The 17201-nt window shown below is 47.7% G+C and overlaps 1 protein-coding gene across 1 annotated transcript in view; it reads right to left on the bottom strand.

The window, feature by feature from the left end:
* The window catches only part of SSH2 (slingshot protein phosphatase 2), a 103601-nt gene that overhangs the window by 35728 nt on the left and 50672 nt on the right, over window positions 1–17201 (bottom strand). The window contains 1 exon segment of the mRNA XM_063342562.1: window positions 686–789. Coding sequence (XP_063198632.1) covers window positions 686–789 — 104 coding nt within the window.

The raw sequence follows: 17201 nt of genomic DNA, 5'->3' as shown, positions 1-17201 counted from the left end.
GGGAAAAACCCCACACTATCTGATCCCTGTAAAACACCACCAGTGAATAGCACCATATACACTGTGAAAAACAACCTACCCTGAAATGTTTGCGTTTCATTATTCAGACTGACTTTTCAAACAGAGTCAAAGCAAAAACACAAATCAAACTTTCAGCAGATAAAGGGGGCGGAATTATGACTGACTCATATTATTCACTCTGCTCACACGTCTCAAAAGTCACACTGCCTTTGCTCAGAGGTTTCTCCACCACCACGTAAAGTAAGTCTCCTCCCTTTCTTCCATCATAACCAGTTGCTTTCAGATCAGGAAGTTCAATTACTCATCCCGTATCATAACCTCCAGTTTCCCGGTGCAATGCATGAAGGTTTTGATGGCAGTCCTCCAGCTTTTCTCTGATACAAAAATTACAGGATGATATTTTGGGGGACTGTTGTTCTCAATTCTTCCTGATGTCATGATTGCTGCCCTGATGTTACTCAATTGTTTGATTTTGCAGGTTAAACAAGAGAGTACTGAAACCTTTTTTTCTACCAGCATTAAATATGGCAGTCTTGAGACTGGCAGGTCTCGCTTTAATACACGCCTGGTGTAAACAGAAATGCGCGTCATCGGGTGAGACTGAACTCAAGAAAGGTGGACTGGGAAACAAGAGAAGCGCCAGTGGTTGGACGCAACACGTTACCTGCATGCTTGTTGCGCCTGTGACTGATCCTGGGAGTAGACGACCCATTTCCTCGCGGCAGGAAGAGAGCGGCACCTTTCACAGTGAGGAAGCTTTCGCTGATGCTGCAAGGGAAGAGACCAACAGCGCGTAAGGAAAACTCTGTATTGTCTTTAAAAGGAGAAGAGCAATGGAACAAGAGAGGTTCAAGGCACTGAATGCATGCTCTGTTCTTTTGCAAGGAAGCGATTTAGACTGAACTGTTTTGTTGGTAAACAATTTCCACCCCAGGTAAGTCCCGCAAACGTTCAAAGCTCAACTGAGAACACAAACAGAGAAACACTGAAAGTAGAATATGTGCCTGGTGCCATTCTGCCTGCAGAGGTAGGACCTGAGCAGGCAGAGGGGATTAACCTATGGCTATATTTTGGATGCGCAAGTCAAGGTGAGAGATCCACATTTCTAAACGCCGATTAATACCGCAAGCCCACGCATCTCTATAATTACGGATTCTGTTAACCCTATGCTTTGTGGTTCATCACAGCTGATGCCCTGCAGAAACAAATGTCTCCCTTCAGCAGTTAGCCAAAAGAAAATTAGTGTACATAACAGATTAAGAAATCATGAAACTACTGTCTATGAGTCGTATGATAATTACCTCTCAAAGGCTTATAAATTAAAAGTTAAACTGTAATTCTGTGGAATTCCGACATCACTCACTGCCTTGATTTTGCCCTTTCTGAAGTCACATGAAGAGAGAGGTTTCTGGAAAGGGGCAATAAAGAGTTCTCAAGTTCTGTGGAACAGCTGGTATTTTAAGCACATCTTCCAGTAGTTTTCTTAGAGATATCGTGGCTCACGGAAAAAGCAAGACTCACTACAGGATTTGCAATTAAGCCATCCTGTTCCATAGTTAAGGGTTCCTGCTTTTCTCAGAATTGATAAGATAGTCATACATGCTTTGAAGAATGCCAGAAACAATTCTACAGTCAACAGGATGGTTGATGAGTACGATAAGACAGGATGGGAGAGTCCCTGGCATCGTGCAACCCAGCAGCTCCATGCCTTGAAAAAGACATTGGCTTGTTCTCTTCAAACGAAGAAGAGACTAGGGACTTCTCAGTTCCTTTCTCTGCTTAAACAAATACCAAACCTAATTATTTACTCCCTTCCTTTAAGAGATGAGGAGCAGGAAATAACAAGAGAGTAAAAAACCCCGCCATATATTCGAAGAAATGCCATGTTACAAAATGCAGGTGAACGCTAGAACACCCCAAGTCACCCCTTTCAGGGCCACCTCTGCTCTGCAGAAGCGCAGCCTTCTGCTGCCCACCACCCCGGCTCCAGGGACACGTTTCAGGGGCTACTCAAAGGCAGGCGCACACCTAAGCACGACTGAAGGCAACAGCATCACAGAGACGTCAAACGTGACCAAGAACTGCGCCACAGCATGGCATGAGCCTGTGATCTTCTAGTTTCATGATTTGAGGTTGACCGCTTTAACAACAGGCTTCACCGACTACGTTTTTTATAGCTGCAAGAATTACAAGAGCTTGTGTTAAAGCTGGATTTCCCCCTAACCTCAAGCACATTTTTGGGCACCTCTCCATTTTCCTGGTGGGGATATCAAAAAAATCAAAGTTTCTGAGCTCCAGCAAAGCAAACGCACACACTCAGAAAGACTGTTTTTAAGCCTGTAGCACATCCCACTGTTATGCACTGTCTGTCATAACCTCAGCACTCCTCCTTGCCGACAAAGGCTCTCCCAGGACTATTTTCTAAAATTAAACCAGATGTCAAACCTGCACTGTATGTTTCAATAAAACGAGAATTTTAAAAAAGAAAAAAAAAATCACTTGTCACAAATTAAAATGGATCAGAGATCTTTACCTATGCTAAAGTTTAAAACAAAACAAAAATTAAAATTCAATTCACTGGGCACACTGAGCACAGATGTTTCCTCAGACCCTCCTCATGTAAAAAAAATTGACTGAGCCTTTTTAGCTTTTGGTAACAAATAGATCCTCTGAAAGCCCTCAAGGCTACATGGTTTCTTAAAGCCTAAACTAGAGAAACACTGAGTTATCCTGAAGGTACTATCTTTTAAAAAATAGACAATAATTAAAAAAAAAAAGAATAAATCTTTCTCCCTCACTTAGCTCGAACATGGTTTGATTCAGCAGTGCCCCGATGTCCTGAAGAAGTAGACTTCTGCTTTCAGACTAGCATCCGCAATGGGAGCGGGACAAGAGAGCACGCCGTGCTTAGCTGAGCCTCTTCAGGAGGCGATGAGGAGCCAGAAGACGATGAGGAGCCAGAAGACATTCTCTTCTCCTCCTCCTCCTCCTCCTCCCTTTACAATCTCACCACAGAGGCAAATGAATTTCAAGCTGCACAGGAGGAGAAAGAATTCGGCAGTCACAGCCAGTTTTCACATAGTTAATTTTATCAGCAATGCCAACGACTAATATTAGCAATCCTTTAGCCTGTGCCTGAGGTTTCCCCAGAAGGTTGAATTAGCGACTATTTTTAGTGGATAAAGCAGCATGTAACTAGAGGGCTGGGAGGTTAAAAATCTTCTTACTTCCATCACTTTCCCTTATCACCAGCGCCCCGCTGTCAGCCACCTGCCTGGAAAGGAAACATGGGCACAACTAAAGAGATTCCCATCAGACGCATCCTTCCAGGAGGTCACCTTCTCTCCTAAAGCCACAGAGAGCCTTGTTTTGGGCCATTAACCACAAGCAGGTAAGGTTAAGGAAAGGGAACGTAATTTCCCATATGAAGGGTCGGAACAGCTGAAGAATGCGGCAAAGCAGATCATTCTTGTTGAGCGGGGAGGTCAGGCAGGCAGGGCAGGAGCATGCACAGGAGGTGGCCATCGGCACCCCTGGGAAAAGAGCAGCTCGTCCTTCCGCCAGTTACAGCTCTGGGGACATTCGCTGTGCAGACAAGGGCACGGCACGCTATTGGCACTCTTGGCACCTGCCACGAGTTCCTAGCAGCAGGCACACGACACAGCACCTTCGCAAGAAAACCCCTAATACACAAACGCACAAACAAGCCCTTGCTCTGAAAACTCAAGCAGCGAAGAAAATCTTGGGAGTAAAGGCAAGAAGTTTACAGGAAAGTCCAAATAGCTGTAGTAATAACTACCAGGGAAGCTTAACACCGTCCTTTCTGGAGATGCTGATTTTGGTGCCTGTGATGCACTATAGTGACAAAATTAAGCAATCGCTGGCCTGATGTCCCCTCTACCACCCACAGCTGGCTGCTCCGTTTGGGTCCATCCTGCCTGGATAGCCCCAGCCATCATCCTTCCCAAAAGCGTCACATTTCGGGGCAAGATCACCTTTGGATACTGCCCCAAAACGTAAGAAGGGGAGAGGATTCCTCCTGTAAGACGCTAACAGAAGGCTCCACTCTGAGATGCTTCAGAAACACCGAAGATAGAAAAGACATGTATGAAAAGAGCAATCAGAGGCTCAAAACAACGGTGCTCACCGTAACAGCGGGGTCATGACACCATCTACTACTGCTTTTACCCTGCAAAGTGGCTCCCAAGCATAACCTGGGCTTTGAAATACTTCATAAAATCTGGTTTGCCAGAGCCTACTGGAGCTTCAATGCTCTTTGAAATGATCTCCTGGAAACAGACTGGGTATTAAAAGACACTAAATGTGGTTTGGGGAGAAGTTGAGCCCAGGAGAGCAGAAGACAAGGAGCCAACTTGGCAGAGGTAACAAAGCTGAGTTGTATTTTGCCCACACACCAGGCTCATCATCGGTCCCCTGTACTACAGAGTGGCTTTCTTCTGGAGAAGGCTTACTTGGGACTTAGCTGTGGAAGAGTTATTAAAGCTATGAGCAACCCCTCCGCACTACAGCTGTAGGGAAAGAAAGCTTCTGTTCCACATTTAGCCCCTTCGCCTCTGGAGTGAAGTGGCAACCTTGAGGCCACCAGTGATGTGCTATTTGTGATTCACTGCTCACTGGGAAGAGAACCAACATAAGCGGAAGACTTAAGCTACTCCTACAGAAACTACTGCTTGTACCGATTTTTCTCCCAAGCAGAAAAGACTACGTAGAAATTGTACAAGGCTTCCCCTGCTCCCCGACTCGCTGCCCAGTGGCTCAGCTCCTCGCGGAAAACACTGCACGGTTCATACCAAACCCTCATTATGCTACAGAATTGGGGAACCACGTAAAACTTACAGACGGCAAACAAATAGTGAATGCCTTCCCAGCTGCTCCCCTGCACAGCTGTTTCTTAATTGCAAGCGGAAACACCAAATAAACTATTTTGAAGATACAAAAGAGAAAACGTTACTGGTTTATGGACTATGCCAAAGCAATGTGGTAACATGAATCGTCTGACACGTTGCCACGACCCCCCCGTACGATGCCCTCCACCTAAGGGGCTGTTCGGACGGGGAGCCGCACCACCAGCCAGGAGGCAGGTGAACCTGCGCCACCCACCAGTCTTCAATGAAAAATTCTCAGTCCTCAACGTAAAATACTCAGAGAGGAACCTTGTAGTTTTCCTTAGAATCTATTTCATAAACAAAGGAGAGAAAACCTGTTTAGAAGCACAGAAAGGAAAGCAAAGAGGCACCTGAACAGCTTCTGGCAATGTTTTATCCTAATAAATGCTTAATTAAGTTATTGCGAGCCTGAGGATGACTTTCCAGTCGGCTCTACTTACTCATCCGAGCAGCTCCTTCACAGCAGGCTCTGTCCTGTCCAGCCCAGCCCTGAACTGGGCGCTTGCCAAGTAGCACAGCCGACAGAGCTGGCACCATCCCCTGAAAGGTGCAGCAGGAGAAGTCCTCCCACCACGTCCCCCTGCACAGCGCAGAGGAACAGGGCAACGCGGCCAGGAGCGAACCTCCTCCTGCGGTCACTTCCTCGCGCTGTCACCTCCGCGCCAGCCATGCCCGCGGCACCCACAGGCAGCAACATAGGCACTGCAGGGAGGTCGCATCCTCCTGTCCCGTTCCCCCTTTGCCCTTAGAATAAAGGGATTAAAAAGCAACGGAATAGGGGAAATGAAGATTTCAAGATACTTGGCATTTGAATAAAAGTCCGCTACCTGTATTATTTACAGAAATACAAACATAATTTCTCTGACAGCCTCAGGTTTTAATTAACCAGAACCCTGCAGGAAAGCGCTCTGAAGCAGCATCCTAATGGCGTTAGCGAGCTACGGCTCAGCACCAGGAGGGCGCTGGGATTTCTAAGCCAAGCCTGGCTCCAGGTGTAGCTCCCCATGACAAGAGCATTGTGCAGCAACCAGGGAGGCTTCCAACTCCTGAGCAAAAGGAGGTCTTCCTAAAGGGCATCTCTTGGGACACAACCACCAGCCGGCAGAAGCTTTGGAAGCCGGGGGATACCACAGCAAGCTGCTTGGCAGGACCGCGCTCCACCAGGAAGGGCTTTGAGTTTCCAGCCCATCTGCAGGACGTACGCTTCTCCTCCTTAGAGCAAAGGCAAACAAAAGAGAAGCAGAAACACTGACTGGAAGCTGCAGGCAAGCCTGACAGTATGAATGACATGAGTTAACCCTGGTGTTGACTAACTGGAAGTGCTCGGCAGCCCAAGCCCTGAAAATGGGAAGTATCAGTGCAGACATCGGTACCAAAGGGCTGGGGATTTCAGCTGGGAGCCAAACGCTGCTCATGTGTGCGGCGAAAGGCAGCCCTCATCTGAAGAGCCAGCAGCTAAACAGGTGTAGGATGGGGAACAGACCCCTTGCAGAAGGGTGTCCACTAGGAACTGAAAAAAAAAAAATCTCACGTGCACAGCTGTTTTTCCTTGTTTTTAAGCCAGTCTGTCCCCTCAAGAGCCCCCCAATACTTTGCTGTACCATGAGCAGCCGGAGCATGCTGGGGGGGGACTGCACATCTCTGCACTGCACATCTCATCTGCTGCCAGCTCAGCTCTACTGTCCTCCTTTAATCCATAGGTTGCAAAACAAAAAAACCAAGAAAGAGAACAAAATTCAGAGGCTGGCAGGAGCGGCGTAGCAGGCGTCAGTACTTAGCTCATTCCCGAGGCCGTGGAGCCAGGCATGGAGGGAGGGCAGCCGGGGACACAAGAGCAAGCTCTTGTAGCACGCCAGGACTCACCCTGCAAGAGCAGCAACTCCAATGGCAGCTTGCTGTGCCTGGTGTGGAAAAAATTACAGGAGGGCAGGCCCAGCAGCTTGCTGTTTTTCTCAGCACCTCAAGCCATTTCCCTCCTCCTTCCCGCTCCCCTTCCCAAACTGGCTGCTTCCCTTCCTCCAGGCAGGCCGGGGGCACAGCATCACTCCTGCTCCGGGACCAGCTCTCACCGCCAGCCTCCCACTCACTTCACCCGGCCACAAGAAAAAGTCCTGGTTAATAAAGCATCGTTCCCCAGCCAAGGCTGCAAGGGTGGCTGGGCACGCAGCTGAAGTGTGTGCAGCCTGGCAGCCAAGGGCATTTCTCCATCAAACCACTGGACGAGCGGATCACACACCTCCAGCATCCCTCCCCGGAGAAGCACCCAACTCTTTCACCTTCACTGCAGTTTGTTTTTCAATAAACAACATCCCTATTTCCCTTGCTTGCTTTTTAAAGCACCTGGTTTAATAACTGCCAACACTATTAATGAGTTATATAGAGGAGAGCAACATTTGGCTTCCAGTTTAAACCTTTGCTCCTAGGCAAGTTGATGAAAGCACCCGTTTCTCTTCACACAGAGGCCAGATCTCAGGGCTGTGTAGAGCAAAGTAGTACCAGTCACTAATAAAAAAATCCCCAACCCCGGTAAACAAAAACCCACCACAACAGCAGGGCAATGGAAAAGGCAAGGATAACTCAGGGTTGCTCTGCACTGACCATCTGTATTAACGGGGTCAGCTGGCAGCACACACAGCCAAGTCCAGGCCCCTCTGATATTCGAAACAGGAACGAACCCAGTGCAGAGCAAAACACGGGCCATGACTTACCGAAAAGGGCTCTGTGACACTATCAACAGAGGTGACAACACTGAGGGCAGGGAGAGAAAGGGGAAGTGGTTCTCCGGCGAAGGCCGTCTCTTGCCACTCAGCACTTTTGCAACTTAAGAAACAGCAGAAGGAGAAAAACAAACAAAGCGTGGGAACCCACTCCATCTCAGCTGTTTGACGCAAACTGCATTTTTAGCAACATCTGCATTTGTGCCTTTTTTTTTTTTTTTTAAAAGGAACTGTCTTACAGGCACTTCCTCTGCTCCAAGGTGGGGCTCCCTAGAGAGATAATTCAGCTGCAACGACACAGACAGACATAATCACAGAGATCTGCGGTGCCAACGGTAACTGATTCACACTAACTTATCTGCTGATCCCGTCTCACCATAGTCATCTTGTCCCTTGCCTTTGGTCTCTGATATGGACATCTGCTGAAGCTGTGCTAAGACAACAAGAACAACTGACAGTTGGCTAGAAGATAACCAAAGGTGAGGATGATGGGTATGAATCTGAACTCTAAAGGCATTCCCTTTGTTTGCTCCGAGTGAGGAAAGAGTTTATGGTCAATACAGAGAGGGTACAACTTGCAAAACAGAGGGGCACTGATGAGCATGGTTGTGTCTGCAAATGAAGAGCAACCACTTCAGATGCATGGAACAACCCCACACAGACACAGTTTCAGAGGTGGGATCTAACCAGCCCCAGGTCATCCCACAAGGCTATAGGGAGCGTTGATGCCCACTCAATACCACACCGAGGTAATGATCCACAAGTCAAGCCCACTACTGGAAAAAGCCATCACACACACACGCCATCGGTGCTCCTTTGCCACCAGGATCATTTGACTTGAGCTCCAGAAACCGTTTTGCAAACTTCAGAGTGAAAGCAGCTCGGGCAGCCTGGGTACGCTGGCGAGAGCGGTGGCATCCTTTGGGGACGGCACAGAGGACGACAGCTCTGCGCTGAGAAACTCATCCCTGCCAGAGCTGCCTCGCTGCCAGCAAGGGGAGCGATGAGAGCTGCTGTTTGCAGTCAAAGTTTTCAGCCCACGCAGCTGCAACAGGTCTGCGCTGTGCCGGAGACAAGCCACAACCTCCCGCAGCAATTCCTCTGCCTCCCGGTGCCCCGAGGCCCACTCCGCAGGGGCGAGCTGACCTTCGGACTCCTATCAAATGTATTCCCCCGTAGGCAGGGTGGGGATTTATTTGTTACAGGCGCAGCAAAGCAGACTGGGTTTTGTTTTACGCTGGACTCCAGAAGAAGATTTTATCATTTCTGATAGAAGTCAAAGTCCATGTGGTTTTCCTGTTCCCCTCATGTACCCCTGGCCTATGAACGAACCAGCTCAATGACACGCAAACCCCGAAATCAAAGGCAAAGCGGGCAGATCCCTCGCTCGGGCATCGCCCGCCTCCCCAGCATCCCGCCCGGCAGAGGGAACGCCGCGAGCTCAGCGCTGCATCCCCCCAAGCTGCACACCCAGTGTCTGCTGCCGGCAGCTCCGCGGTGCGCTTCATGGGGCTGGTGCCGAACGCCTGCTCACACGGTTAAGGCGCACACAGCCCTCCCCGGGCCACCTCGCCGCTCACCCCCTCTTCTCAGCGCAGGGGCTGAGAACGCGAGTGAACGTCCTGGTACCGAGGGCGGGCAGCGTACGGGCGAGCGAGACGAGACACGCTGAATCACATCCCTGCTGTGGCCACCGAAACGCAGCATGGGCCGGGAAATCCCGCTGCAGCACATATCACCAGGTAATGATTTATTTCAAGGAATACGAACTTGGGCACAGACTGCGTGATTCACCACAGCAATGAAGAACGGAAACACGCGAGGATGGATTGCAAGCTATCACACACCGAAACGTACTCATTCCCACGCAGCAACAAATAGCAGAAAACTTTACTGTCTACCTTGCTGCACAACACTAAGGGAATCCCAGCGAGCCCCATGCTGGGTGGCCCATAGCCAGCCTCCAACCCGGCTTCAGAGAATCCACCACTACAGAAAAACATTCCAAAAATCAGCAGCAAAACAAGTTGTACAAACAAAGCCCTGACGTCCTCTGGAATTTGGGACTGGAGAGGCACAAAATAATTTTTTCTAGAACCAAGATACAGTCCACGTACTAGAAAGGAGGCAGCTAACACAATTAGGATGCTTATTAAGAAATCTGGTCACTTGGTATTTACAGAAGAAATTTGATTCTATGCACTTTTTTAGGCAAGAGACCCAGACCGGAAACAAGATCGTGAAAGGAATTTGTTTTACATGATAGTCCCCAAAGGCTTCCAGGTCTCCAAGTCAAGACATTCCCAGATTAAAGCCCTACACGACATTCTTCTTGTGCTATATACTGTTTAAACATCCATGGATTTTAATGCATACCATTGGGTTCATGGAGCAGGACAGTTACACCCAAGGGAACGCTCCGCAATGTTTTACCACCACGTGCCGCGCTCCTACCAGCTCAGCCTGTCCAAAATGAGCCAGCTGCTGTGGTATGAACAAAATGCTGCCTGAAATATATTCTTAAAGACACTTTAAATCAACAGGAGAAAACTTCATAAGAAGAATTTATCATATCAAGGATGAAAGAAAAAAAAAAAGAAGCTTTTTGATAAGCTATCTTCAGAAAGAGCACGCCTCTGATTGACACGTACTCACCTTCTTTTTCTCTCAGAATTAACACAGTCCAAGTTGATCATCTTTAAACCACACAATGATCGCCTCTGCCACCAGAGTTTGAAAGTGTTGCTTTCATTCACCCCACGTTTCTTTTTAAACCTTGAACTGTAGCTGACACATCCTCAAGCAGTTGGTTAACAACTAGCAAGCCTGAAAGGCCTCTCCCTGCTACATTTATGTTTAAGACAGGATATTTTATGACTAATTTTCACTCCGATCTCCCTGCATGTGCAGGTGAATGATTCATCACTGTCACAGGCCTGACCATGTTTGGCCTGACTGCCGGCACCCCGCAAGAAGGACCCCTCTGCTTTAAATACGACTGTAACACAAGTCAAATGAGACATCCTAAGGTCAACCGACTGTCCCCCCCACCGCAGCAGCCAAGTCCAGGGGCACCTATATTTAGCCAAAGTATGCCCAGCACTTTAAAGATGGAAGACAACCACTGACTTACTTGCCTGAATCATTGCCAGTGCTGGCCGGCTCCCCGGGTTGGGGACAGTCTGAGCAGGAGCTGGCAAGCGCCCTGGCACCAGCTCAAAGCAGGGCACCCTGTGCACCCAACACAGCCTCACACCCCCCCCGACACCCTCAGGGCACAAGCCCAGCCTTGCAGACTGGCAAAGAGCGGGGCAGCCGCAGTCTGGGTGCAGGCAGGTGGAGGAGGACATCGCTCCATCGCTCTTGCTGCCGGTTCTGGTGGAGGTGGGCAGCGCCGAGCGCGGCCGGCTGGGGAGCAGTGATCCTGCCGCCTTCTGAAGCGGCACCGTGCCAGGATTTGGCTCTGCAACCGCCCCGACGCCTGGAGCAGGGCACGGGATGGAGGAATTACGCTGGTGAAAGCAGCCTGGCTCGCATCGCGGCCTCCTTGCCTGCCCTCAGTAAATACATTAATGGACCCCTGTAAATAGAGCACCAAAACAAGGACCACTCTGTCTCCACACAAAGAAATCAATGCTGAATAATAAGCCTTTTCCTCTGTGCTAAAAAGAAGCAGATGCTTGTTTACCAAAAGCATCAAAAATCATCAAGAGGCTGTTGGATTTGACTCGTAAAAAAAAATAGAAGGAAGTTATTTGTTCAGTATTTTAACTTCTGCAGCACTCAGCACTTTCAATTTTCTCTCATTCTTACTGCATCCTCCCCAAGCACGAGGGCGACTTTATCCCTAAATGACAGTTTCCATCAGGAACAGTAAAATCAGTTTAGGACTGACTGTCCCTTTAGCTTAGGAAGGCGGACAGTCAGCAGTAACCAGCAATGTGAGATGGTTTGTGAACTGTTTCAGAGGGAATGGCCACGTGCCAGATTTCCATCAATAGGTTTTGATTTGAAATTGGAAGTCACAGGGAGCTTTACCTGTTGTGCTGATACGGCCCGTAACCAGGCTACTGATCTGCTCACCCTTGCAAACACACCAGTGACTTCGTTTTATGGAATAGCAAAGCCACAATTAAGGGAATACAAACTTTATTGTGGCTGTACATAATGACTTGAAATTTTAATCAGTTAGTAGTGAGAAAAACATCAAAGAAAAAGGATCAGAAGCATTTTATAACTGGAATAGTTTTGTGGATTCTGTGTCTTCAATCCAAGGCTTAAAAGGACGGTCCTTAGCATAAGCAAGGTTAATACAAACCTCAGATTCGATTTAAAGCTGCAAACCAAAGAAGAAATACAGCATCGCCTTGGGTTAACTGACCCAGCGCTGCAGGGAACGGGGTAACTCAGCCTTTAAGGACAGTCTGCTCCTCAGCAGAGAGGGGACACGCTGCCTCGTCCCCGGGTGCTCAGGGCACACAGCCCTCCCCGTACAGCACAGACACCCCGGCAAGAAGCCATGAAAAGCACTCCAGCATTTTGCTGGTGTAAGTGACAATCAGTCTCCAGAGCCATCAGGAAAAGCTCTCCAAATCGGACCATGAGATATAATTATGATGCATTTCAAAACGCAGCCTCAGCATCGCTTTCCAGTCCAACTCTTCCCCCCGCGGATGGAGCACGTTCTTCCTGGAGACGACATCCCTTGTGACTCTGCTTTTTCTTTTGGCTCTCTGAATAGGGGTCAGCTTACCAGGAGTCCTTTATTCCTGAAATAATTTCCATTAATCACTCACCGTACACCACTTTAAACCGAAGCTGACAGACTGTGAGATGTGTAACCCCACCGCAGCATCTCCCAACTTAAATAAGGGCTCAAACGAAGGGCAGCCCAGGAGGCGAAAGGAACTGGGAGATTTCCAAGCAGCAGACAAGTGAACTTCTTCAAACTGTTCCCAAGTATTGCAACGTTTTTATACAGTTATACACAGTTACGATGTTTTTATTTATTTTATAAATAAAAGCAAGGAAGCAGTACCATTTGAACCACCCACTCTTCATGATATCTGCCCACAAAAGAAGTAAATAAAAGGAAACACAGCAACGTGCATCATTTTGAAGCACCACGCTGCAAAGCATCACGCTGCAGTTTTGCATTTGTAATTCCCCAGTAGAGCTGCAAATTAACCTGCCCTTTTAGCACCTTCACGTGACTTTCAGCTAAAGGAGATGTCAGTGCTTAACTTCAAAACGCACTTCAAGGAGTTTTTAACTCAACAGAAAAACCTTGCAAAGTTTTGCTGACCAAGAGTCAGACTGGAAACACATTAAATAAAGTTTTCATTTACAAGAGCTTGAACTCCGAAGAGTAGATATTCCAGATGTGTTTATCCCTGCAAAAGTCAGGTGCTAAATTTCATCAGAATTAGCACTTTAGGCAGTTTGGCAGCCAGTTTTCAGTGGTTAACTCAGGTCTTCGTATTTCCTAAAAGCACGTAAACCCCTTTAAAAACCACACATTAAAGCAGAAAGATCAATGGAATACTAAAGACTGCTGAGTATCACAGACCCAGAGAAGTCTCTAACAAGAACAGAGTGTACTTTAGGGAAAAGGCTCTTAAGCGGCTTTTTAAAAAGGCTCTAGAACAGTTATTTGCTTAATTTCAAGCTAGAGAGCCTCTCATAAAACATTTCATGATGTACTTGAAGGAACGAAGGACAAAAAAGTCAGCAGCATGACAACAGTGCTGAGGTTTTGCTCTGGTGACTGTGCTGGGAACCCGGCGATGTCCTGCCCCGTCTCCTCGATGTCCTGCCGAGCAGACACTGCGCCCAAACCTGAGCTCCCCGCTGGTGTACCCACCCCAGCACCTGGAGGGACGGCTTCGCAACCCGCTGAATGGATCATCACGTAACTCTCGGACGGGCGTTTGTTCTGCGCTCCTCACCCTTGCTTCTTAATAAGGCACACGAATATTCCTCCATTTGCTTTCTTACAACTTTCTCATCCTGGCAAACCAACAGGAGGAGGGCTAGAAAGGGTGCTGACAAATTGTTTGTTTTTATTTAGACTAACTGGCTTTCAGTCTTTGCAAGCAGAGGAATGCAGCTGTTCCACTTTGCATTTGTTTTTTGATTTCTCCATCTCTTTTTCAAAGCAAATAAAGGAAAAGAAAGCCCAGCCCTAACAATAACAACAACAACAAAAGCGCCAATGACAAACTCTTCATAGAATGAGCCTTAAAAAAAAAAAAAAAAAAAAAAAGGGAGAAAACAATTCTGGATTCATTTTAATCCACCACTGAGTTCCAGAAAGCGAGCAGAAGACTAACTAACAGACCAAGTTTTAGAGGACAAAAGTAAGACTAATGATAACTTTTCCCATCTGTACCTTTTGTGCAAATGAGGTTTCCCCTTAAATTATGGCCTGACAAAGGTAAATCTATCACTTGCTAATCAAAATGACCCTCCTCCAGTCCCACCTGCCGTTTGGAGTCTCTCACGAAACATCAGCAATACACCCGGAACGTGGTTGTCCCTCTGTCGGCCACCACGAGCCAGAGGTGGCTGAGCCCGCAGGGACCAGCCCACTGCAGAGCCCCCGTTGGGATGCTGTAAGAACAGAGGCTGCAGGGCAACAAGAGCCTCAGAGGAGCAAATTTGTTCTCTACATGCTGGCGAACAAAGCACATGGAGAGGAAATACAGCATGGTTTGTTATACGCCGTAACACTGGTGTACACCCAGTTCAGTCTACGCTCGACTCATCTCAACAGTCCTCTGCAGGGGTCTCAACAGAGACGGCGCTGGACCAAGGGACGAACTTACTCCAATTCACCTCTGTGCCTCCCCAAGAGCCATACAGCAAAATTCAGATGTAACAAATCTGTGCTCTTCATTGGAGAAGCTGGAAGTTTAACAGAGTGTGAACCAAACCCAGAACCATGGAGGTCCCTAGGTGATCACAGGCAGGAGAAAGCCCGGGCTGGTGGGACAATATGGACCTCATTAAGCCGTTGTGAGAAGTGTGTGAACAAACTAAGGACTTCACTACTAAGTGACAAAGATCATTTGTTTAAAAGAAAGCACTAAATCATTTATGGTTCAGCAGTCTGTGGATTTAGCCTACTTGTAACAAAGGTGTTTTGAGAAAAAGCATACTTCTTAAATGGCTTATAACAAATAAACCCAGAGACCCCAAAGGGCTGAATACAATGTTGATGAGGGCCAGATAAGTACTGGATAAACAGGAAAATGCACTGAACGAGGAGCTCGTGGCCTTAATATACCTAGAAATGCCCAAATTTGAAAAGCTGCCAATGCCATGAAGTACCGACCCTACAAGGAGATCTCACGGGCTGGATTCCTGGATTACCCCCAGCCTTCACCAACGCTGGGGCACGGCTTAATTTTATCATTCATCCCTACATGTTTTTCTTTTCCCCAGCCTCCCTCATCTGTGGGCTCATGTCCTTGAACCAGAAGGCTTCTCTCCATCACAAAACACTTGGTTCATCCTACACAACACAGCAATAGGTGGCTGCACAACAACTATTGTCAGCCTCCAGCTACTTCCCAAGCTGCTGAATTAAAGCTCCGGCCCAGCGACATACGCAAAGCAAAGGGGTGTCTTCTGAATGCTTCAGGAAGAGCACAAGCATCCAGAATTAACGACAGAAGTGAATTTTACTCCATGCGTTTGTGGAAACAAGAGTCTTCAGCCAGCTGCTGTGAAACACCATGGCTGGAAACTCCAGTTGCAGATTTGCTCTGCACACATTACATCCATTACATTGGAGAAAAAATATTTGCTGAACTAGTTTTAAGCCCATACGGGCTGATAATTTAAATGCTGTTTGTCAGACCGATGCAGAGGAGACAGTAACTCTTCAGAGCCTATCGCAGAGCAGGATGCAGAATTTTAAACTTCCTCTGACCCCACAAACACTAGTTAGAAGCAACATTTCAAGAAAGCTAGCCCGAAGTTGTTTAAAAAACAATGAAGTAATATTTTAGCCAGGGGCTCTGTGGTAAAGGTACAAGGAAGCACAGTCCTGCAAAAAAATCCCAGCCAGCCTATTCACGGGCCCCAAAAGGTCCTTTTCTGCTGATAATCTCACTTGGGTCCTTCTGCTTTGTAGGCTTTAGAAAAATCCCAAGCATTTCCAGAGGCAGGAACATCTGCAGAAGTTTCAAGAAAACACAGAATCTGAGAGGCAAGTCCACCACTCACAGCCTTTTAAAACATGAACTTGGCAGCCCAGCAGCGTGGGCTTCCTAACTAAAACATATTGCTTAAAAACGGGTGGTGGTGTGGGGGAGTTGTCCTTGAAACACTGGTTTGCCGCTGGAGTTTTGATTTTACGTCCGATAACCATCTCTGTCTCTTTTCCAACCCCCTACCAGGAAGGATCGGTGAGACAAATACCCATAGCTTCCAGGGGAATAAAAGGAAAAGCCAAACAGGAAAAGTAGTTATGAACAATGCAGCCCCGGCTTAGTTAATGATCAACTTCGGAGCACACAGCATACTACTCTTACCCAATTACCACAACTTATTTGCATACAGTTTTTAATAATCGGTGGGTAGTAAGAGGCCTTTTATGCATTGCTTTTGTGTTATCGCAATCAGCAAAGAAATAAAAAAAAAAAAAGAAAAAAAAAGATGAGAAATCCCCGATGACTCTGCTCAGTCAACAGGAAGCCCATCCACGGTGCTGGGGGGGCTGCGCCGCACGGAGGGGTGGGCAGGAAGGGTACGGGGTCAGGTCCTCCTGCCTCCACATCCCCACTGTGATGGAGATGGAGGAGGAGGCAGCGGCGACGGCCGTCTTCTGCAGTCACACAAAGCCTGAGCACACAATACACACGTAACTGGAAAGCAGGGCTGCTACCGTCCGTACTGAGCCTTCCAGCCTCTACGGGAGATGAAGAGCTCATCAGCTTGTTTCCATATTTCAAGCACCTCCAACCAGAGCGACCCTCAGCTCACGAGGCAACTTCAACTTCGAGCCAATAGCCACGACTAGAATCACTCTGCTGATCTTCCAGTCTTTTGAGCAGCTGTTTCCAAGCTTCTCCTCCTCAGCTCTTAAATACCATCGACTCTCAGCACAATGGCAAAACGCTCAACAAGGGTACAGCGCTCACAATGGCAGAGAGGCAATTAAAGATTTCCCGTAACACGCTGCTTGAAGGATTGAGGTCTAATTGCTGGACGGTCAAGGTTTTTGGCAGCAATAACATTGTGAGCAGATAAAAAGGTTGTAAGGCTTCCCATACAATAAATAAATAAATAAGCAGCTCTCCAAACAATGGCAACAGCGGCTGCACACCTACCTAAGCTCCTGACTTGGCATTTGGCATAATTTAAAATTAGATGGTCATGAAATTTCCTCCCATAAAGGCCACGGCTGCATGACGAAGGCAAACGAAAGGGGTGGGGGAGGACAAGGGCCAAGGCTGGGCACAGAGACAGGTTGCAGCAAGGAGGAGGCAATACAATAAGCCCGAATTACCTGGTGGTGTAATTTAGCATACAGTTTGTAATTACCTAC

This window comes from Chroicocephalus ridibundus, chromosome 7, assembly GCF_963924245.1.
Source record: "Chroicocephalus ridibundus chromosome 7, bChrRid1.1, whole genome shotgun sequence".
NCBI lineage: Eukaryota > Metazoa > Chordata > Aves > Charadriiformes > Laridae > Chroicocephalus > Chroicocephalus ridibundus.
The sequence above is the reverse complement of the archived record's forward strand: the minus strand, read 5'-3'. Positions and strand labels throughout refer to the sequence as shown.